At 38.2% G+C, this 23,288-nt stretch overlaps 1 protein-coding gene across 8 annotated transcripts in view; it reads left to right on the top strand.

Moving 5' to 3' along the window:
* Nucleotides 1-23,288, top strand: part of LOC137236868 (uncharacterized) — a 1,561,671-nt gene that overhangs the window by 841,369 nt on the left and 697,014 nt on the right. For all 8 annotated transcript variants that reach the window (XM_067759926.1, XM_067759924.1, XM_067759919.1 and 5 more), the window contains one exon: nt 22,549-23,120. In XM_067759926.1, coding sequence (XP_067616027.1) covers nt 22,549-23,120 — 572 coding nt within the window. The remainder of the gene's footprint in view (nt 1-22,548; nt 23,121-23,288) is intronic.

Raw genomic sequence — 23,288 nt, 5'->3', positions numbered from 1 at the left:
CGCGATTTGTAAAAATAACCCTGGGTGGGTCCAACACCTTTCTGCAAAGGTGTGTACAAAAAATTTGGCAAAATACAACAACCACATGAAAGTTTGAACCGAAATGATATGACATAATTGAAATTTAAAATTTTTGCTTTCGGATTCTAAAAACGGAGGTCTTTTGATACCACCTTTGAAAATTTTTGTTAAAATTTAGGTGGTGAACCGCGTTGTAAAACGTTACCTTTTCTCCAAACAACTGCAAAATTGTATGAGAGAACTGCTAGTAATCAGTTGTCAGATTTTGATGTCTTTGACAACTACACCAACTCAAAGTTGTAAACGATAATAGCACAAAAATTTGTAAGACTAGACAACTTCAACTGACATTTTTTTTGACAGGTTGAGTTGTAATCTGTAATACCAAATTGCAAAATTTCAACTGAAACATTAAAGATAGTTACATATTTCAATCAACACTAGGTATTTTAATTGAAAATAAAGAGTTCGAGTAGAGAACATAAATATATTGCGTTATTTATTATGCCGAAACCTACTACATCTCGTATATTTATACCACGGTTTTAACCATTGTAATAACTGCACACGTCTTTTTTTAAAGTAATATTTTTTGAATATTGTTTATTGAATTAATAATTAAAATGCGCAAATTTAAGACTAATGGAAATTAGCGCGATGCTCCACAACCAGAGCGTGTTTTTTTTTTTTTTTTTTTTTTTTTACGAGGAGGAAGCATCGAAAGCCTCATAGTCAGTGTGGGACTTTAACCGCACTAAACCTCCTACCGTCTCAGTACCATTTACCCCCCGGTACTACCGTCACGTATTCCGTCGGGAGGTAGGTTGAGCACTAAGCTCTACGTCTGTCGGGGTCACGTTGCTGTACTTAGATAGTGCCGCGGTATGGTTAACGCTGGGACTGACACGCCCTGCTTACTACCTGCATTTGCTTGACGTATACCTCTTCTACGAATATTAGCAAGCCTACCTTAAACACTGTGCATATAGTGCTTGTGCGTTCGACTAATTGTATTGTAGGGTTTTGTTTTTTATATATGTATATATGTGTAAATAAATTATAAAATTTTTTTTTTTTTATTTCAATAGGTTTTTCCGTTTTTCATTTAATTTTTTTTTTTTTTGTTTTTTTTTTTCCACAATACGTAACGGGGCTTTCCTCTCTGATTACATGTGAGACGTTTACCCTCATACTCGTTGTTTCTATGGTTGGAGAAGCCTTGTCTCCAATCCGTAGGTTTGTCGTTGCGTGTATGTTGACTGCTTTTGGTCGCACGGTTGAAGAGGCCGTGTCTCCAATCCGTGCTTTATTCCTTCACCTGGGGCAGTATTCGAACGGTTGAAGAGGCCTTGTCTCCAATCCGTCGCCTGGTTTGCTATTACATTACCTACATATATTACGGTATTTTCTTATTTTATCATTCTCACGCCGCTAATTGTACGGAGGCCTTGCATCCAATACGTGCTCAGTTCGATCCACCTTAGCAATTTGTTATCCACCCACACAACTCGACTGTTAAATGTTCGCTGCTGCGCCGTAGCCTTTCAAGACTGCGTAGACACTTCATTATTTCCGCTATTACATCGCACGCCGCTGACCATTTTACCTTGCTTTGTAGCATGCATCCAACAATTGTTTCAGGAGTGTAATCCTCTCCAAATATTCTGCACAGTTTGCATTTCGAGCTTTAGAACCTAGGACACTCGAAAAATACATGGTAAACATCTTCTACTGTATCGCCGCCGCAGTGATCGCATATGTTGTTAGGCTCGTGATTGAATCGGTGCAAATATTCCTTAAAGCATCCGTGACCACTCAGAAACTGTGTGAGGTAGAAATCCACCTCGCCGTGCTTTCTAGATATCCATATATTAATATCTGGGATACATCGGTGTGTCCAGCGACCATTTGTTGAGGCATTCCACCTGAGCTGCCAGTTCTGCACGCTTCGCTCTCGTGCTCCGTTACGTGAGCTTTGATCCCGATAAATCGTCGCTGCTTCTTTTGCTAATATGTCTATAGGACACATTCCTGCGATGATTAGTGCTGCGTCGTCAGAGACAGTTTTAAAGGCGCTACATACGCGTAGTGCACACAGGCGGTAAGTCGACTTTACCCCGCGGAAGTATGATTTATACTCCGTGGCCTGATGCCAAACAGGAGCCCCGTAAAGTATTTAGCTTTTTACAACGCCAGCCAGAAGTTGACGCCGTCGTTGCTTTGGTCCTCTTGCATTTATCATTATCCTAGATAATGCTACTACGGTTTTTGCTACCTTTCCATTGGCATACTCTAAGTGGGATTTGAATGACAACCTCCTGTCTATCACAACCCCCAAGTATTTTATTGCAGGCAGCGTGTCGATGTCATGGCGGCCGATTCTTATAGTGACCTGCTCTACCCTTTTCCTACTTGATATGAGTACAGCCTCTGTTTTTTGTTCCGCCAGCTGCAGTCCAGTTTTCGTAAGCCACGATTGAACCATCGCTATGCTTGTATTAGATTTGGCGCATATTTCGCCTAGGTGCTTGGCGGTGATTACCAATGCGATATCGTCCGCGAAGCCGATAATTTTCACCCCATTGGGTACCTTGAGTCGAAATAATCCGTCGTACATAATATTCCAAAGCAGTGGACCGAGCACGGAGCCTTGAGGAACACCGCCTGTGACGTGAAGCTTTTCTACTCCAGCAGCCGTTTCATATTCCAGCACTCTACCTTCGAAGTAGCTTCGTATGATCCTACGCAGGTAAAGGGATATGCCTATCTGCTCCAGCGTGTCTAGAATGTTTGCCCAATTGGCAGTGTTGAAGGCATTTTTTACATCTAAAGAACAACCAGAGTGTACAAACGAATGAATGTCAGAGAGTCGAACATTTTTTATGGCAGGCACCATTTACATAGTAGTAAAGGTGTAAGTTGGTTATCGATATCGGCTTACATCGACACACCACAATACTCTTTCTTTAATTGTTAAGCCTCACGCTTTACATTGAGATAACATATTACGGCTAATTTCCAGCCTTTAAATTATACCGGTGACGGTTAGCCACCGTTTCATCACCGCTTCCGCTGCAGCCTCCTGTATCGTTTATATTATGTGAAACATTCGTATTTACTAGATTGGCGTTTTGGGCGGTATCTCCAGTAGGCAACCAATTATCAACCGGAAATCTTTGCGTGCGATCCAGCAAGGTACTAGGAACATCAGCAGTTTTTTTTGGCTCATTACATTTTATAATTTGATTTCAATGACGCTCCCAAATCTTACCCGAATTAGCAATTTTCACAATATAATTTTGTTTTCCTAACTTTCGCGTTACTACGCTGCGCGCCCATGACACTTTGCCTGGGATTACGTTATCATTAACCTCAAATTCATGTGAGCTCTTGCCTTTGTAATACTCTTGCTGTTTTAGTTGTTTACCCTTTATATGTCTCCGTACCGTTCCTAAGTCTACTGTGGCAACTTGGCGTTTTGAAATTAATAAATCGCATCTCGGTTTCAATTGCCGGTTGAACATTAGCTGCGCTGGAGACACCCCCGTGCTTACACGTACTGTGTTTCTATAGTCTAGTAGAAATCGGTATAATACCATTTCCAATCTCGAACTTTCCGCTTGATACAAGTTTTTATTCAAAGCATTTTTAATCGTTTTCAAACTATTCTCCGCCTGACCATTGTCAGCAGGATTTCCCACTGGTGTGGTCAAGTGTTCAATACTATTATCCTTTAAAAATTATCGAAATTCAAGCGATACAAATGCTGTTCCATTATCTAACCGAAAATCGTTACTTGTGGCAGTCCAAAGCGCGCAAAAAGTTCCCTCAGTGCCCTGATAGTGGCACCACTGGTGGTGTTTCTACCCATATCAACGCGCTCTACCGATTTACTAAAACTGTCTACGACGGCTAGGAACATCCGGTTATATACCTGACCAAAAAAATCAATGTGGACCCGTGACCACGGCTTTTCCGGCCATTTCCATGAAATAAGCTTTTGTTTAGGTAGGTTATCTCTAAGTGCTAGAAAAGCCTCACACCCCTTTACTACGTTCTCTAAATCGCGTAACTGTCCCGGCCACCAACAGCATTAGCTAGCCATCAACTTCATCTTATTAATGCCCATGTGAGAAGCATGTAGAAACCCACACACCTTTTGCTGCAATTCGCCAGGAATTGTGATTCGATGATCCCAAAAAAGACAATCATTTTCAACTGATAACTCTAGTTTTCGCACAAAATAAGGCTTTATCTCCAGATCGGGACACTTATTTGGCCATTTTGTTCAGACAAAATTCACCACCTTAGAAATTACGGTATCTGCCTTTAATTAATTTCTTATGAGGTCCTCATTAACCGGTAGAGCACTTATTTCCCGAAAATAATTTAATCCTATACTTTCCGGTAAAACTTCCATTTCTTCCCCACTCGGATGACGAGAAAAAAAGTCCGCCACGTTCTCTTCTGAGTTGATGTGTGTGATATCAAAATCATATCCCGATAAGACAATGGCAATTCTTTGCAATCTATTAGCTGCCAGCACCGGAATGCCCTTCTTAGGACCGAAAATATGCTGCAGAGGCTTGTTGTCTATTAGAAGGGTGAAATGTCTACCAAATACATAGTGATGAAATCTTCTAACATCAAACAAAATGGCTAAAGCTTCCCTGTCTGGCTGTGAATATCTTTTTTCCACATCGGACAACTTCCTAGAAGCACTATTGATAGTTAGTTCTTGGCCCTCTTTGATTTGAGTCAACACTGGTGATACCCCAAAAGGGCTTGTCATCAACCGTCAGCTTAGTTTCCAACTTGGGATCATAGTGCGCTCGGCAAACATTTTCTTTTAATTTATTTTTAAGCAGATCTACTGCCGCAGAATGCTTCTTAGTCTAGATAAAATCTGCATTTACATTTAGTAAATTGTATGAGGGAGCTAACAACTCCGTAATATCTGCGACAAAATTTCTAAAAAAACGTATGACTCCCAGGAAGTGATCAATTCCTTTTTAGTGGTGGGATACGGCATATTGGCTATTTCGCGCATCTTCTCGGGATCTGGGTACAGCCCATTTGCGCTAATCACATGACCTAAATATTTGATTATTTAACAAAAAATTCGCACTTAACAGGAGCCAATCTGAGAACTGAGTCTTCTAAAGTTCGTAGAAATTTAACTAAAGTTTTAGTATGCAACTCTCGAGTTGGCACGGTTACTGAAATGTCATCTAAGAAGACAACTACTCCCTCAATTCCCGAAAAAAGTTTATCCATAGCCCTTTGATATATTGATGGTGCAGACGCAAGGCCATAATCAGTCGTGTATACTGAACAAACCCCTAGACATTGATATCGTAGTAAGACTTTGCGACCCCTCATCCAACTAAAATTGTTGGTAAGCCATGGACAAATCGAGCTTAGTAAATTCTACAACACCGTGTTGTTTTGAAAATATATCTTCTATTCGGGGCAAAGGATATTGTTCTACAACCAATTGTTTGTTCAAGATGATTTTAAAATCACTACAGATCCTTATGTCACCATTTTTCTTCAAAACGGGTACAATCAGTGTACCCCACTAACAGTAATCGAATGGTGTCAAAACGCCCATATTAACCAACTTCTGAATCTGATGATCCACCTATTGGACGAGGCTTAAAAATATCGTCCCGTTAAAGTCACTTTTTCCTTTTTGAAGCATCCTAAGCTTCCATCGAAAAGTCGAGAAACTCCTTAAAAATTGCATTTTCCTTAGTGTGACTTATATATGTAATTCAGGGACGTCAAGTTGATGTCAAATGTGAGCATACAATTTCTACATAAAAACGGGGGCCCCCATTTTGGACTACCAATATTGGCACAACCTTTGCTTGACCCTTGAATTCTACTTCTATATTGAACACACTAACTGGGCTAATCACTGACCCATTTTTAAAATTACGTTTGACTGTTTGAGCGCATATTCACCGAAATACCGTCTAAATGTCAAAAAAATCAAGCGAAATTACATTATTTGGAGACCCAGAATCTCATTGCCATTTACGGCCCGATTCTGAGCGTTACCGGTAAAATAGTACCCAGAACATTATGTAACCGAAAATCGTTACCAGTTCTTTTATTCGCGATTCTGGCCAAATTGGTAACGCTGTCATAACAGAAAAACTCACCAATGTCTGTGGTGCAATTTAAAAGTTGGTTTTCTTCGCTTTACCCATGGCGGAACGATACAAAGTGGCAGCATGCGACAGCTGAATATAAACTTTTTTATTTGACTTGATACATTAACTTCCGGCGCAGTACGATTTTGATATTTGTCAATCGAGTTTGCAAAAACAAAGTACATGGAATTTTTATTTATGTTTGTAGATATGTCACCATGCTGCCACCTTATATTGTTCCGCCATGGCTTTACCGAAAATGTGTCACTCGTAGATACGAGGTTAACGAATAAATGAGACGATGTGTATATATGTACATACATACATGCATAAGTTTTGACATAGCTATATTGTAATTTATTCTGTGAAAGTACATAATGTAAACAAATATATAATGTATGGCAAGAAGCAACACTTTATTACTATTATCTTTACTTATTTGCACTTACAATTCTTTATTTTTTAGTTTTGCCTTTTTCTAAACAACAGCTGTTGTGTGGTTATTTCGATGTAACCACCTACTTTTGTGGGTAAAAAATTATGCGGCTATTTTCGCGGATAGAATACCAAAAGGGTGTAAAAGTTTCCACATGATTTCGTTAACGTGGTGACGAATGTTGTTACCACACTAGAATCGGAGCGTTAATGGACTTTTCTTAATACAAATGCTTACGTAAATTGGAGTATCCTCTACTGCATTTAAGCATTTTAAGTTGAAAAAACTTTCTTCTTTATTTTGCACATAAAACATCACTTTTTCTTCTTTACTCTTACATACTTTAGCTAAATCCCCCTTTTTATTGCATTTGTTACATTTGTATTCTTTATATTTGCACTTACTCGCTTCGTGGTGCTTATAATCACATACCGTACACGCATGTCGTTGCTGATTCTGCCCGTCCCGCTGGTCCTGCTTTCTTGGTTGTTGCTGCTGTTGCATGGCGGTTTTCTTCTTCTTGTCCCTTATGTACAAAAGATTATCTTGCTGTTTTTGCTCTGGTTGTGCGTATTTTTGTTGTATGTATTCCGTTGCTTTTGCTATATCGACTGTATTCTGGAATGTAAAGTTAGCCACATCTTCTAGAAAAATCTTCCCGCGATCTGTACCTTTCTCCAAGCCCATTACAAACTTATCCCGGAGAGCAATTTCCAAAAAACTTCCGAACTGGCATGAAATTGCTAACGAGCGTACTCGAACAGCCCATTCACTTATACTTTCAGTTGTAGCTTTAGTTGAACTGTAAAATTTGCACCTTTCTGCAAATCCAGAAGAAGGTGGAACAAGCGCCTCCACTCAGTTTTGATAAGTTGTCGATGCATCCTCCACTTTTTTGGATTCAATAGATTCTGCAATAATATGTACGACTTCTCCGTAAGTGCTGTCAGTAATATTGCTTTTTTCTTCTTATTGTCGTCAACTTCGTTTGCAATAAAGGATTGCTTCAGTTGCACATGAAACATTTTCCATTTGCTTATTGCTTGATCAAATCGGGGAAAGGTGCCGACAAGTGGAGCAACGCCTTACAAACTTGCATTTCCATCATTGGCCATAGCAATTCGCTATTTTTATACTCAGTTGAGCAGAGCTCACAGAGTATATTAAGTTTGATTGGATAACGGTTGGTTGTACATATATAAAGGTATCGAGATAGATATAGACTTCCATATATCAAAATAATCAGGATTGAAAAAAAATTTGATTGAGCCATGTCCGTCCGTCCGTCCGTCCGTCCGTCCGTTAACACGATAACTTGAGTAAATTTTGAGGTATCTTGATGAAATTTGGTATGTAGGTTCCTGAGCACTCATCTCAGATCGCTATTTAAAATGAACGATATCGGACTATAACCACGCCCACTTTTTCGATATCGAAAATTTCGAAAAACCGAAAAAGTGCGATAATTCATTACAAAAGACCGATAAATCGACGAAACTTGGTAGATGAGTTGAACTTATGACGCAAAATAGAAAATTAGTAAAATTTTGGACAATGGGCGTGGCACCGCCCACTTTTAAAAGAAGGTAATTTAAAATTTTTGCAAGCTGTAATTTGGCAGTCGTTGAAGATATCATGATGAAATTTGGCAGGAACGTTACTCTTATTACCATATGTACGCTTATTAAAAATTAGCAAAATCGGAGAAGGACCACGCCCACTTTAAAAAAAAAAATATTTTTAAAGTAAAATTTTAACAAAAAATTTAATATCTTTACAGTATATAAGTAAATTATGTCAAGATTCAACTCCAGTAATGATATGGTGCAACAAAATACAAAAATAAAAGAAAATTTAAAAATGGGCGTGGCTCCGCCCTTTTTCATTTAATTTGTCTAGGATACTTTTAACGCCATAAGTCGAAGAAAAATTAACCAATCCTTTTGAAATTTGGTAGGGGCATAGATTTTATGGCATTAACGGTTTTCTGTGAAAAAGGGCGAAATCGGTTGATGTCACGCCCAGTTTTTATACACAGTCGTCCGTCTGTCCTTCCGCATGGCCGTTAACACGATAACTTGAGCAAAAATCGATATATCTTTACTAAACTCAGTTCACGTACTTATCTGAACTCACTTTATCTTGGTATGAAAAATGAACGAAATCCGACTATGACCACGCCCACTTTTTCGATATCGAAAATTACGAAAAATGAAAAAAATGCCATAATTCTATACCAAATACGAAAAAAGGGATGAAATATGTTAAGGTAATTGGATTGTTTTATTGACGCGAAATATAACTTTAGAAAAAACTTTATAAAATGGTTGTGACACCTACCATATTAAGTAGAAGAAAATGAAAAAGTTCTGCAGGGCGAAATAAAAAACCCTTAAAATCTTGGCAGGTATTACATATATAAAGAAATTAGCGGTATCCAACAGATGACGTTCTGGGTCACCCTGGTCCACATTTTGGTCGATATTTGGAAAACGCCTTCACATATACAACTACCACCACTCCCTTTTAAAACTCTCATTAATACCTTTAATTTGATACCCATATCGTACAAACAAAATCTAGAGTCACCCCTGGTCCAGAAAGGCCTACTTCCTCTTAAAATACTCATTAACTCCTTTCGTTTGATACCCATATTGCACAAACGAATTCTAGAGTCACCCCTGGCCCACCTTTATGGCGATATCTCGAAACGGCGTCCACCTATGGAACTAAGGATTACTCCCTTTTAAAATACTCATTAACACCTTTTTTCACCTGGTCCATCTTTATGGCGATATCTCGAAAAGGCGTCCACCTATAGAACTAAGGCTCACTCCCTCTTAAAATACTCATTAACTCCTTTCGTTTGATACCCATATTGCACAAACGAATTCTAGAGTCACCCCTGGTCCACCTTTATCGCGATATCTCGAAAAGGGGTCCACCTATAGAACTAAGCCCCACGCCCTTTTAAAATAATCATTAACACCTTTCATTTGATACCCATATCATACAAACAAATTCTAAAGTCACCCCTGGTCCACCTTTATGGCGATATCTCGAAAAGGCGAACACCTATAAAACGAAGGCCCACTCCCTTTTAAAAATACTCATTAACACCTTTCATTTGATACCCATATCGTACAAACAAAGTCTAGAGTCACCCCTGGTCCACCTTTATTGCGATACCTCGAAAATGCGTCCACCTATAGAACTAAGGCCCACTCCCTTTTAAAATACTCATTAACTCCTTTCGTTTGATGCCCATATTGTGCAAACAAATTCTAGGGTCACCCCTGGTCCACCTTTATGGCGATATCTCGAAACGGCGTCCACCTATAGAACTAAGGCTCACTCCCTTTTAAAATACTCACTAACACCTTTCGTTTGATGCCCATATTGTGCAAACAAATTCTAGGGTCACCCCTGGTCCACTTTTATTGCGATACCTCGAAAATGCGTCCACCTATAGAACTAAGGCCCACTCCCTTTTAAAATACTCATTAACTCCTTTCGTTTGATACCCATATTGCACAAACGAATTCTAGAGTCACCCCTGGCCCACCTTTATGGCGATATCTCGAAACGGCGTCCACCTATAGAACTAAGGCTCACTCCCTTTTAAAATACTCACTAACACCTTTCGTTTGATGCCCATATTGTGCAAACAAATTCTAGGATCACCCCTGGTCCACCTTTATGGCGATATCTCGAAACGGCGTCCACCTATAGAACTAAGGCTCACTCCCTTTTAAAATACTCACCAACACCTTTCATTTGATACCCATATCGTACAAACAAAGTCTAGAGTCACCCCTGGTCCACCTTTATTGCGATACCTCGAAAATGCGTCCACCTATAGAACTAAGGCCCACTCCCTTTTAAAATACTCATTAACTCCTTTCGTTTGATACCCATATTGCACAAACGAATTCTAGAGTCACCCCTGGCCACCTTTATGGCGATATCTCGAAACGGCGTCCACCTATAGAACTAAGGCTCACTCCCTTTTAAAATACTCACTAACACCTTTCGTTTGATGCCCATATTGTGCAAACAAATTCTAGGGTCACCCCTGGTCCACCTTTATGGCGATATCTCGAAACGGCGTCCACCTATGGAACTAAGGATTACTCCCTTTTAAAATGCTCATTAACACCTTTCATTTGATACCCATATCGTACAAACGCATTCTAGAGTCACCCCTGGTCCATCTTTACGGCGATATCTCGAAAAGGCGTCCATCTATAGAACTTAGGTCCACGCCCTTTTAAAATACTCATTAATACCTTTCATTTGATACCCATATCGTACAAACGCATTCTAGAGTCAACCCTGATCCACCTTTATGGCTATATCCCTAAATGGCGTCCACCTATAGAACTATGGCCCACTCCCTCATAAAATACTCTTTAATGCCTTTCATTTGATACACATGTCATACAAACACATTCCAGGGTTTCCCTCGGTTCATTTTCCTACATGGTTATTTTCCCTTATGTTGTCACCATAACTCTCAACTGAGTATGTAATGTTCGGTTACACCCGAACTTTACCTTTCTTACTTGTTCTTTTTTCCTTTCGTCGCCAGAAATGTAATAACTGCACACTTCTTTTTATTAAATTAACTAGCCTTTACCCGCGGCCCCGTCCGCAAGGAGAAAATTAAATATATGGGATATTCACGTTAGCCTGCTTATCAAGTTATCTGTTTAAAAAGATGTTTCTTTCCAATACATTTTATTTTTGTAATTGAGTAAAAAAAGAACTAAATGAGCTGATAACCTGACACGATCCCCAAATGATCCCGAAATTATCCAGAAAAATCCACGAAATGACCCCAGAACCATACAGAAATGATTCCGGAAGGGTCTCAAAATGATCCCGTATTAGTCCCGAAAAAGTCCTGAAATGACCCCGACGGGATCCCAGACGGATTCCGAAAACTATCCAGAAATGATGCCGGAAAGGTCCTCAAATGATCCCCAAATAGTCCCGAAATGACCCTGACGGGATCTCGAACGGACTCCTAAATGACCCTGAAATGATCCCGGACAGATCTCGAAATCCATCCAGAAATTATGCCGAAAGCGTCCCCAAATGATCCCGTATTAGTCGAGAAAAAGTCCCGAAATGACCCCGACAGGTTCCCGGACGGATCCCGAAAACCATCCAGAAATTATGCCGAAAGGGTCCCCTAATGATCCGATACCATTCGATAAAAAGTCCCGAAATAACCCCGACGGGATCCCGGACGGATCCTCAAAATCATATAGAAATGATGCCGGAAGGTACCCCAAAGGATCCCGAAATAGTCCCGAAATGACCCTGGCAGGATCCCGTACGGATCCCGAAAACCATACAGAAATGATGCCGAAAGGCTCCCCTAATTATCCCGTATTAGTCCCGAAAAAGTCCCGAAATGACCCTGACGGGCTCCCGGACTGATCCCTAAAACCATCTAGAAATGGTGCCGGAAGGTACCACAAATGATCCCGAAATAGTACCGAAATGACCCCGACGGGATCCCGGACGGATCCCGAAAACCATCTAGAAATGATGCCGGAAGGTACCACAAATGATCCCGAAATAGTCCCGAAATGACCCGATGGGATACCGGACGGATCCCGAAAACCATCCAGAAATGATGCCGAAAGCGTCCCCAAATGATCCCGTATTCGTCGAGAAAAATTCCCGAAATGACCCCGACGGAATCCCGGACGGATCCTCAAAACCATATAGAAATGATGCCGGAAGGTACCCCAAAGGATCCCGAAATAGTTCCGTAATGAACCTGACGGGATCCCGGACGGATGCCGAAAACCATCTAGAAATGATACCGGAAGGTACCCCAAATGATCCCGAAATAGTCCCGAAATGACCCCGACGGGATCCCGGACGGATCCCGAATACCATCCAGAAATGATGCCGAAAGCGTCCCCAAATGATCCCGTATTAGTCGAGAAAAAGTCCCGAAATGACCCCGACTGGTTCCCGGACGGATCCCGAAAAGCATCCAGATATGATGCCGAAAGGGTCCCCAAATGATCCCGTATAAGTCGAGAAAAAGTCCCGAAATGACCAAGACGGGATCCCGGACTGATCCCGAAAACCATCCAGAAATGATGCCGAAAGCGTCCCCAAATGATCCCGTATTAGTCGAGAAAAAGTCCCGAAATGACCCCGACAGGTTCCCGGACGGATCCCGAAAAGCATCCAGATATGATGCCGAAAGGGTCGCCAAATGACCCCGTATTAGTCGAGAAAAAGTCCCGAAATAACCCCGACGGGATCCCGGACGGATCCTCAAAATCATATAGAAATGATGCCGGAAGGTACCCCAAATGATCCCAAAATAGTCCCGAAATGACGCTGATTGGATCCTGGACGGATCCCGAAAACCATCTAGCAATGATGCCGGAAGGTACCTCAAATGAACCCGTATTAGTCGAGAAAAAGTCCCGAAATGACCCCGACTGGTTCCCGGACGGATCCCGAAAAGCATCCAGATATGATGCCGAAAGGGTCCCCAAATGATCCCGTATAAGTCGAGAAAAAGTCCCGAAATGACCAAGACGGGATCCCGGACTGATCCCGAAAACCATCCAGAAATGATGCCGAAAGCGTCCCCAAATGATCCCGTATTAATCGAGAAAAAGTCCCGAAATGACCCCGACGGGTTCCCGGACGGATCCCGAAAAGCATCCAGATATGATGCCGAAAGGGTCCCCAAATGATCCCGTATAAGTCGAGAAAAAGTCCCGAAATGACCAAGACGGGATCCCGGACTGATCCCGAAAACCATCCAGAAATGATGCCGAAAGCGTCCCCAAATGATCCCGTATTAGTCGAGAAAAAGTCCCGAAATGACCCCGACGGGATCCCGGACGGATCCCGAAAACCATCTAGAAATGATGCCGGAAGGTACCCCAAATGATCCCGAAATAGTCCCGAAATGACCCCGACGGGATCCCGGGCGGATCCCGAAAACCATCCAGAAATGATGCCGAAAGCGTCCCCAAATGATCCCGTATTAGTCGAGAAAAAGTCCCGAAATGACCCCGACGGGATCCCGGACGGATCCCGAAAACCATTGGGAAGTGATGCCAAAAGTGTCCCCAAATGATCCCGTATTAGTCGAGAAAGGGCCCCGAAATGACCCTGAAGGGATCCGGACGGTTCCTCAAAACCATATAGAAATGATGCCGGAAGGTACCCCAAATGATCCCGTATAAGTCGAGAAAAAGTCCCGAAATGACCAAGACGGGATCCCGGACGGATCCCGAAAACCATCTAGCAATGATGCCGGAAGCTACCCCAAATTATCCCGTATTAGTCGAGAAAAAGTCCAGAAATTACCCCGACGGGATCCCTGATGGATCCCGAAAACCACCTAGAAATGATTCCGGAAGGTACCTCAAAGGAACCCGCATTAGTCGAGAAAAAGTCCCAAAATGACCCTGAAGGGATCCCGAACGGATCCCGAAAACCATACAGAAATGATGCCGAAAAGGTCCCCAAATGATCCCGTATTAGTCGAGAAAAACTCCCGAAATGACCCCGACGGGATCCCGGACGGATTCCGAAAACCATTGGGAAGTGATGCCAAAAGGGTCCCCAAATGATCCCGTATTAGTCGAGAAAGGGCCCCGAAATGACCCTGAAGGGATCCGGACGGAACCCGAAAACCATCCAGAAATGATGCCGAAAGGGTCCTCAAATGATCCCGTATCAGTCGAGAAAAAGTCCAGAAATGACCTCGACGGGACCCGGACGGATCCCGAAAACCGTCCAGAAATGATGCCGAAAGGGTCCCCAAATGATGACGAAAGGGTCCCCAAATGATCCCGTCTTATTCGAGAAAAAGTTCCGAAATGACCCCGACGGGATCCCGGACGGATCCCGAAAACCATCCAGAAATGATGCCGGAAGGGTCCCCAAATGATCGCGAAATAGTCCCGAAATGATCCCGGAATAGTCCCGAAAATGTCCCAAAATAATCCCGACGGAATCCCGGACGGATCCCGAAAACTATACACAAATGATCCCGGAAGGGTCCCAAAATAATCCCGGAATAGTCCCGAAAAAGTCCAGAAATGACCCCGGCGGGATCGCGGACGGCTCCCGAAAACCATCCAGAAATGATCCCGGAAAGGTCTCGATATGACCCAAACGGGATTACAAATAGGGTGAAGATAATTATAAAACCATGTTAATAAGACAACAGGCGCGTTGGAGCGAATGAAGAGTTACAAAGAAACATACAGGTAAAGCTAATAAAAGCGGGCTAATAAAAACAATTGAAGGAGGGCGGATGGCGGGAGGAGGAGAGTACCACTGATCGTTTTTCCAAAAATGTTTAGATCTCGATCTGTATGAGCCAGATACCAAAAATTATTGATTTTAGGACAAAATTTACATTGAGTTATAACAATTTATAGATTTTGCACGAGAGGGGAAAGGAGGGGGGGGGGGGGGGGTGTATCACTGCTCAATTTGTAAGCCCTCGACTTATTTCACCCATTGAGTTTGTAATATTGGTGAAGGTTAGTATACGTAAAGTTATAATGTGTAAAAATTGTTAAAAAGTAATTATTCGAAGGGGTCGTGGGACCCCCTTCCCCCTTTCCATGTTCGAAAAAAATTTCGCCAGTAGCCTGTTATCTCTGTCCCAAATTTCATCAAAATCCGTGAAGCCGTTCGGGCGTGATTCAGTCGCAAAGACAAAAAAATATAATAATTAAATTATAACTGTTCCTAGGGGGCGGAGACCACGCCCCTTTTGAAAAATGTATAGCTAGTAGATCCTTCTAGACTATTGGCTATATGTGTGCAAAATTTCATCCAAATCGGTCCAGCCGTTCTTGCGTGATTGAGTCACAAAGACAAACGTCTGGACAAACATCCAAACATCCAAACATCCAAACATCCAAACATCTTCACATCCAAACTTTGCCATTTATAATATATATTAGAATTAGATATTTATTGAATATTTTTTATTGAATTAATAATAAAAATGCGCAAACTTTAGACTAATGGAAATTAGCGCGATGCTCAACAACCAGAGGATACAAACGAATGAATGTCAGAGAGTCCATGGCGGAACGATACAAGGTGGCAGCATGGTGACATACCTACAAACATAAATAAAAATTGCAGGTTCTTTATTTTTGTAAATTCGATGGACAAATGTCAAGATCGTACTGCGCCGGAGGTTGATGTATCAAATCAAATAAAAAAAGTTTATAATCAGCTGTCCCATGCTGCCACCTTGTATCGTTCCGCCATGAGAGAGTCGAACATCTATTAGAGCAGGCACCATTTACATAGTAGTAAAGGTGTAAGTTGGTTATTGATATCGGTTTACATCCACAAACCACAACCATAAACAATTTTTCTTTTTTAATTAAAAATGTTTTTCCCAATTTGTGTATGTCATCACTTGAAACCCAGGATGTCCTGAAATTTCTCTTTTTCCCAGCACCAAGTAATCAAATGCGGTGACCAGAGAATATATATGTAGACGAAAACTTCGGAACTGCTTGAACCGTAGCTAAGTCACAATAGGAAACTTGCTGAGCTACCTCAGCAACCTGCATGAGTTATGGTCATTAAAAATTTAAAATTTGGATTAAAAAATTATGGGAAATATAATAAAGATATGAGTTTTTGTGGGCTTCTGTAGTTATTTTCAGCATTGCATTATCAGAACTGATGCTGGATATTGAAAGCGTGTACAAAAATTCCCGATTTTATTGCAATTTACCTAGGGTTTAAGCAGCTCACAACTTTCAGATGCCTTCAAGCTACATATATCATGAAGAAATTCATGTTAATGTTATTAAAAAAGTAGATATGATCAAACAAATGTTCAAGAAAAATAATCATTCCATGCCATTGACCTTGAAGTTATATTAAATGTGATCAGAAAATAATTGAGAAAAGCAATCTAATGTTATTCTAAAACAAGCTATGCACGATCTTATATTGATATCAATTATGATTAAAAGATTATTAAAAAGTGTTTAAAAATATCAATCATAAATTATTACTTACGAATAATCATATTTGTCGTACATTTTTCTCATTTCGAAAGGAAAATGTTTTTAAAATTTGATCGTTCAAAATCATTTGGAGTATAATATTTGAATATTTTTTATCAAATTTGAATATTTAAAAAAGACCTCTGGCTGAAAATTGTTCCACCAAATTTAAATTCTCTTTCGGGAAGCAGACCAAACTTATTCCATTAAAATCCATAAAAAGTTATAAGATCTTAAAAGGAGGTTTGTTTAACCTTTTCTATTATCATAAGAGTCCTGTTACGGTGTAACAAAATTCCATATAAAATATGTTTATTCCACATCCATCCCATACCCTCAATCCTACCAAATTCCACCTAAATCCAAAGTGGCCGTGTCTTATGCATAATATTTATATTACTAGAGCTTAAACGATTTAACTGATATTTTAGAAAATATTCAAATATCATACCCAATCAGCATTTAGGCGATTAAATTTTGAATTCCCCTACATATCAATACAATTTGATTACTCTTTCTGACTAAATAATGAGTTATCATACAATTGAACAAAGGAAATAATCAAATATGAATACTTCTGGCGATCAAAAACTGAAAAGCATTTTTTTGAATCACTTTTGAAGTCCTTTGATGATTAAATTTTAAAATTTCATAAAAACCAACAAAAACAATAATCAAATATGCTTACCCTTGATGATCAAAAACTGAATATAGTTTTTCAATCACATTTTAGAATCATCTTTGAATCAAATGTGTTTACTTTAGGTGATCAAAAATTTATAATCATTTTTAATCCAGCTTTCTGAATCTTTTCTGACTAATTTGTTGACTGAATAATGAATTTTATACTTGTTAAAATTTTACTTTTCATTGAAAATCTACCCAGTCGGGACTTTTGTGGCCAGCCTCACAAAAAAATACCTTTAGCCAATTTTTCTAACTTGGTTTATAGCTAACCCTAAAGTAATGCAGAAATCAAACAGTTGTGAATAATTTCCTTTAATTTTTGAAACCTGACTTTTAGTCAACCCTAAGGTCATGCAGAAACCAACCAATTGTCTTTTAGATGGCCCTAAAGTAATGCAGAAATCAACAAGTTAAGAACATAATTCTTAACAGCTGTTTAGTTTGTTAAGGCTGACTTTTATTCAGCCTAAAGTCATGCAGAAGTAAGCCTCTCAAAAATAAGATTGATCACCTCTTATAAATTTTTCTATGTTGATTTTTAGTTAACTACAAAGTCATGCAGCAGTAAATAATAAGAGAATAAAATTCTTTGCGTTTTGTAAGTTTTTACAGGCGGACTTTTAGCTAACCATAAAGTAATGCAGAAAAAAGCAGTTTATAAAAGAACTGCTCTACTTTTGTTAGCTTTGAGAATTAGTCCTCATCGTGTTAACTCTCAGTAACTTCATAAAAAATAAATTTTGTGAAAGAAACGATTCAATAATTGCAATATAAAATAAAATTAAATTTATTAAAAATATAATCTTGGAAACTATCTGAAGGATATATAAAATGCAACACTTTAATGCAAACCAAAGCTTACCTACCCAATGTAAGTATAATTATTCATATATTTATATGTACATACTTATGTAGGAATAATATAATTAATGTTATTTAACACGTTATTTTTTAGATTATATGGAGACCAATCCTTGCGGAAATTGTACTAATCTGAGGACGCTTTTTGAAGAGAAATTTCAGCATTTGACAGAAATACTAAAGGAACTGAAAGATAAAAATTGCTGTTGTAAAAATAAATATGTGTATGTGCATGTGTTGTTTGTGTATCGTTTTATATACTGTAGTCTCGCAAAACGTAGTTATTATGGAAGCTTTGGCAACTCAGAAAGTGTTGTCTGAAAGGCTTTTGCGACAGGAAAATGACAATGACGGTATCACAAAAGCTTTCCCCATTAAAAGCATGGGAGATGGACCGTCTTAATAGAGCCATAGCGGAGGAAACCGAGCTATTTATGTAAGCATATTTTTTACCGTGACATTTTAGTATATGCTGTAATTATATTTTTTTCTTTTGAAGACAAAGGATATGACTTCTTTATTAAGGGCCGGCTTGCAAAAACGTTGGTAGAAGTAATGTCCAAAGACGTCATAATTGAAATTAATATAGACGGAGTGCACGGTAAAAAACTAAAAGATTTTAAGCACTTATTTGAAGCACTTAAAGGTAATTAATAAATTAGTTTAAATATTAATTATTATTAGTTTTTATGTTCTTTCTCAACAGAGGCAATTCGTTCAGTATCCGCAAAAGATCCCGAAACCTCTTTACGGTCTGCTATGAAAGTTATTAAAAAACGTCATTTCCATGCCATTTATATAAAACATAAATGTAATTTTAGAATGTAACTGTTAATTGAGAATTTTATTGTTTGATTTAATTGTTAAACTGTACGAATTTTATTGTTGGTTAATATTTATTACTTTCGTATGAATGTTTGCACAGTATTTTAAATTTATAAAAAATAAATGTTGAAATTGTCATTAAAAAGCTTGGAGTACTTTTCTAAGGTTGGGTAGCAATAAAATCTGCCAAAGGCTATAGAAAGAGGTTCCACTATAAACTAATTAAAACTAGTCACCTTTATTAAGCTATGCCGAAGTAGTCAGCTAAAAGCCATATCGAAGCTGTCTGACTAGAAATCTATTTTAAAAAGCTAACTAAAAGTTGTAATAACATAATTGGCTTAAAATCAAGTCAAAAAAGCGAACGAAAAATTTTCCTTCTCTTGTAGTCAGCTGGAAGTCATGCAGAAGAAAGCATAGCTGACTACCTTCTGGGCCATCGCCATGTAAAAATAGTCAGATCGTTTCATACAAAGTAGTCAACTTTTCAAACAGTACTGGGTGCAAGGTAGTGAACATTAAATCTAATTGTGGTTAGCCAATTTCTCGACTGGGTAATTTTTTTCACATACACACTTTTTTCAATCATGAAGTTCAGACAAAATGTGTATGTATATAAAAATTTTATTATTAATATCAGAGCTGCTCAAAATTTTTTATATGGAAGTGCAATTCACAATACATGTACAAAATTTTATGTGCACTGAAAAATTTTTGTATTAAAAAAAAAAAAAAAAATTATTTTAATTCTTTGGAGTCGGGAAAAGTGGAAGATTTGGTTTCAAGTTACAAAATGTTTGTTTAGAATATTACGTCAATAGTTATATCGTCAGCATTCAAGAGTCAATAAATTTAATACTGAAAGTTGCGAAAAATTACATTGATCTATAGCCTCAGTTTTTGTAGTACCTAATATATTTTATATCGTCGGAATTTTGTTTTCATACTAAAAGTGAATGTCAAGATTTCCGCGAACGTTGCATTAGAAATTGAGTTTGATAACTTTCGAAATGCTTATTTAGAGGACTTCGCGCGGTTTGTTTAAAATTTGTGTTAGAATTTACATATATTAGCAACAGAGATTAGAGAGGGGCTTAAGTGCCACCTGAATTTAATAAAATTTTTAACAAGTAAATGATTGACTTTCAGTCAAAAAATGTCTCATAACCACGAAAAATAATATACGGAAATAAAATACAAAATCACAGAAACTACACCGTAAGAGAATCTGTAGTTCAAAACTAGTGAACTTCCACTGTATTCTGAACTATTAATAGTTCGCCATCTATCTTTTTTACATGCTTTAATCTGGCAAATTTAACATTGTCCTAGGCGATGGAAACTGTACCCACAATTATATACAAATATCATTTTAGAACTAAGTAGTTCTTTATTGGCACTTTTTAGATAGTTACGAACTAGTGTAAAATTTTACAGCTGATATCTAGTTCTTTCTTGGTAATATTTCATTGGCCCCGAACCGGAGTAAAATTCTACATATTGCTTCTAGTATGACATTATCGCATTTTTCGATAGTTCCGGAATGGTGGAATGGTGTTGAAAAAAAGGCATACTCATATGTAGTCGGAGCTTGTTAAAGCTGGTAGCAGTATTTTCGTTGGTGGCCTATTTTTAAATGTATGTTAAATATGACATATAAAAATCAAAACTGTCGATTTTATAATTGCAAATATAGCTACTAACAAAATAGTACTTCAAGTTCCGAATCAGCAATTTGTATCACTAGTTACTGACTTTCCTTGAGGATAATTAAGTAACTATTATCATATGAAGTTAGAAGAGGCTCCTCTTCTTTTGTTACAGTTTTTCTTACATTCTTTGGTCATATGCCCCATATATTTCAATTCTGCGGTCAGTTATCTTTTATAATTTTATTTATAAATCAATTTCGATTACAAATATTTTTCAGTGCTATCATATTTTTGAATAATTTTTAGTTGTCAAATTGTTAGTGTAAATTTTTTTCACCATACACAAGTGCCTGAGCTTCATACGGGAATGCTTTTTCTTTGCACTTTCATAAGAAATTCAAGCATTTTCATATGATTCGAAATTATATGTGCGGGCATATAAGAGCGCTATGAACATTTATTTTTATATTCAAAGTGTGAATTTGAAACTGTGCCTATGATTCAGGGCAAAACAAGATATTCTTCAAGATATTCTTCAAGACAATATAATGCAAATGCTGCTCGTGACCGAAGATTTCCCCAACCATTTCTCAACCTTCGACTTCCCAGAAAATACATAATAGATGGACAATATAAAGGCTGTTAGCTATTTGAACCCCAGGTAAGTGAAACTCTCTTGACATACATATCGCTCATTTTCTTCAATAGTGTCATAACCAAAAAATACGACTTTTGAGTTAATAATATATAAACGTACCCAATATCATGATCTATGTTGTATAAAAAAATCCTTGTGATCAGTTAAAAATGTACCACGTGCTATAAAAATGAAAATATGCCTTTATATGCGCAACATATGGCAGTTAAAATCTTTGAATGGCTATCCTGGAAAATTATGTTTTTTGAGTTATGACACTGTTGAAGTAAATGAGCGATATGTACCTGGATATGTATTCACCATCCCGTACCGTATCGCATTTTAAGATAAAGACGATCATAGCTGATGTTGGATGTTGTAGTCGCAGGTGTATATCAGTCAAGTTTGTTTGCGAGTGACCTGTGGTTCAAATAGCTTACTTCTGCATGCTTTCTTCCCCTGATGAAATAAGATTATTATGAATTGTTTTTGTTTTTATCGGCTTATTGATAAATGATTCAAGTTTCGATTCGAGCTCAAGGCCAGAACAATAATTTTTTTTTCTAATGATAATTATTGTTATCTTTTAATTTTTCTAAATTTGAAAAATTGTATTTTGCTTTTGGAATTGTAAGTAGAAAATTTTTCAGACAACCTGCCATAGCTGGGCAGATAGATCCATTTCGAAGGGTGCTAAGCCTTCATCATCAGTACGCTTTAGGCACGCTACGCTTATTATTATGTAGTATCTTATTTTGAATGAGATATGAAGAATAAATGCATCATAATCGCATTCAGAAATAATTCAAAAATCTCAATCAAAACGAATTAAATATTTTCACGAATATGATCAGAAAATGACTGTGAAAAGCAGTCAAATATTGCTCTAAAAGAATTACAGCTTTTTTAGGATGATATGAAATATGAATAAAAAGCGTTTCGAAATATGTATCATAAATGATTATTCAAGAAAAATCACATTTAGGGTACATTTTTATCCCGACGATACATTAATTTTCGAACAGAAAATGCTTTTAAATTTGAACGTTTTTAATCATCTTGGGGTATGATATTTAAATATTTTTTGATCAAAATTTTCAAAAAATGCTGGCTGGGTATTTATTATTTTTTCAATGGAGCTTTGAAATTTGATGATAGTTCGTGTTGCAAAAATTTTCATGATAAGACTTTCAAATATAACAATTATTTTACGGTTTTGCAGTGAAAATGAGAAAAAAGTTGAAAGTAATGAACATGCACCAATTTTCACGGTGGTAATGCGATCTGCAAATTCACCGAGAATTCTAAACTGTCATGCCTTTGTATGCAAATGTAGAGAAGATGCCATTGTTATTGCTGCTACTCTCTATCAAAGTCTTATGGCGTATGTGACAAGTTCATATTGTAACACTGAAAGACGCACACCGAGAAATGAGAATGGAATTAGCTGCATAAGCATCGCCAGCAGTTCGGGACGATCAAATTGCTTTTTAAATTCACGAGCTCTTTCAAATGGTAGTAAAAGATCTCTGCGCAGTTCTAATGAAAGTGTTAGTACAGACGTTGGGTCAACTTCTCGAGTTGGCCGGAAGAAAGGCATTCCCGCTAGCTCATTCACTTCAAGCAATAATAACGTTAACGAAATGGAAACTACGATTGAAGAACAGAAGCGAACATCCCATAAAAGTCAACGCGGTTTATACTCTGGTAATGTCATAGCCAAACATATTACAAGCACCGGCATTGGACTAGAGGAATCACTTCTAAGAAGCTGTGAAGTTAAATATAAGATGGGTAAGAGTTTATAAAACATAAATCCGTATATATATTGTTATCTAGTCATTCCACAACCTAAGCCGCGCTGTCGAAATTATTATTTCTCTTCTTGCTACGAAAAAATAAATGTTCCATCTCGTAGGTGTAAAATGCTATTCTAGGCTGCTAAAAGTTTGTATGCGTTTA

Source organism: Eurosta solidaginis, chromosome 1 (assembly GCF_040869045.1).
Source record: "Eurosta solidaginis isolate ZX-2024a chromosome 1, ASM4086904v1, whole genome shotgun sequence".
NCBI lineage: Eukaryota > Metazoa > Arthropoda > Insecta > Diptera > Tephritidae > Eurosta > Eurosta solidaginis.
The sequence above is the reverse complement of the archived record's forward strand: the minus strand, read 5'-3'. Positions and strand labels throughout refer to the sequence as shown.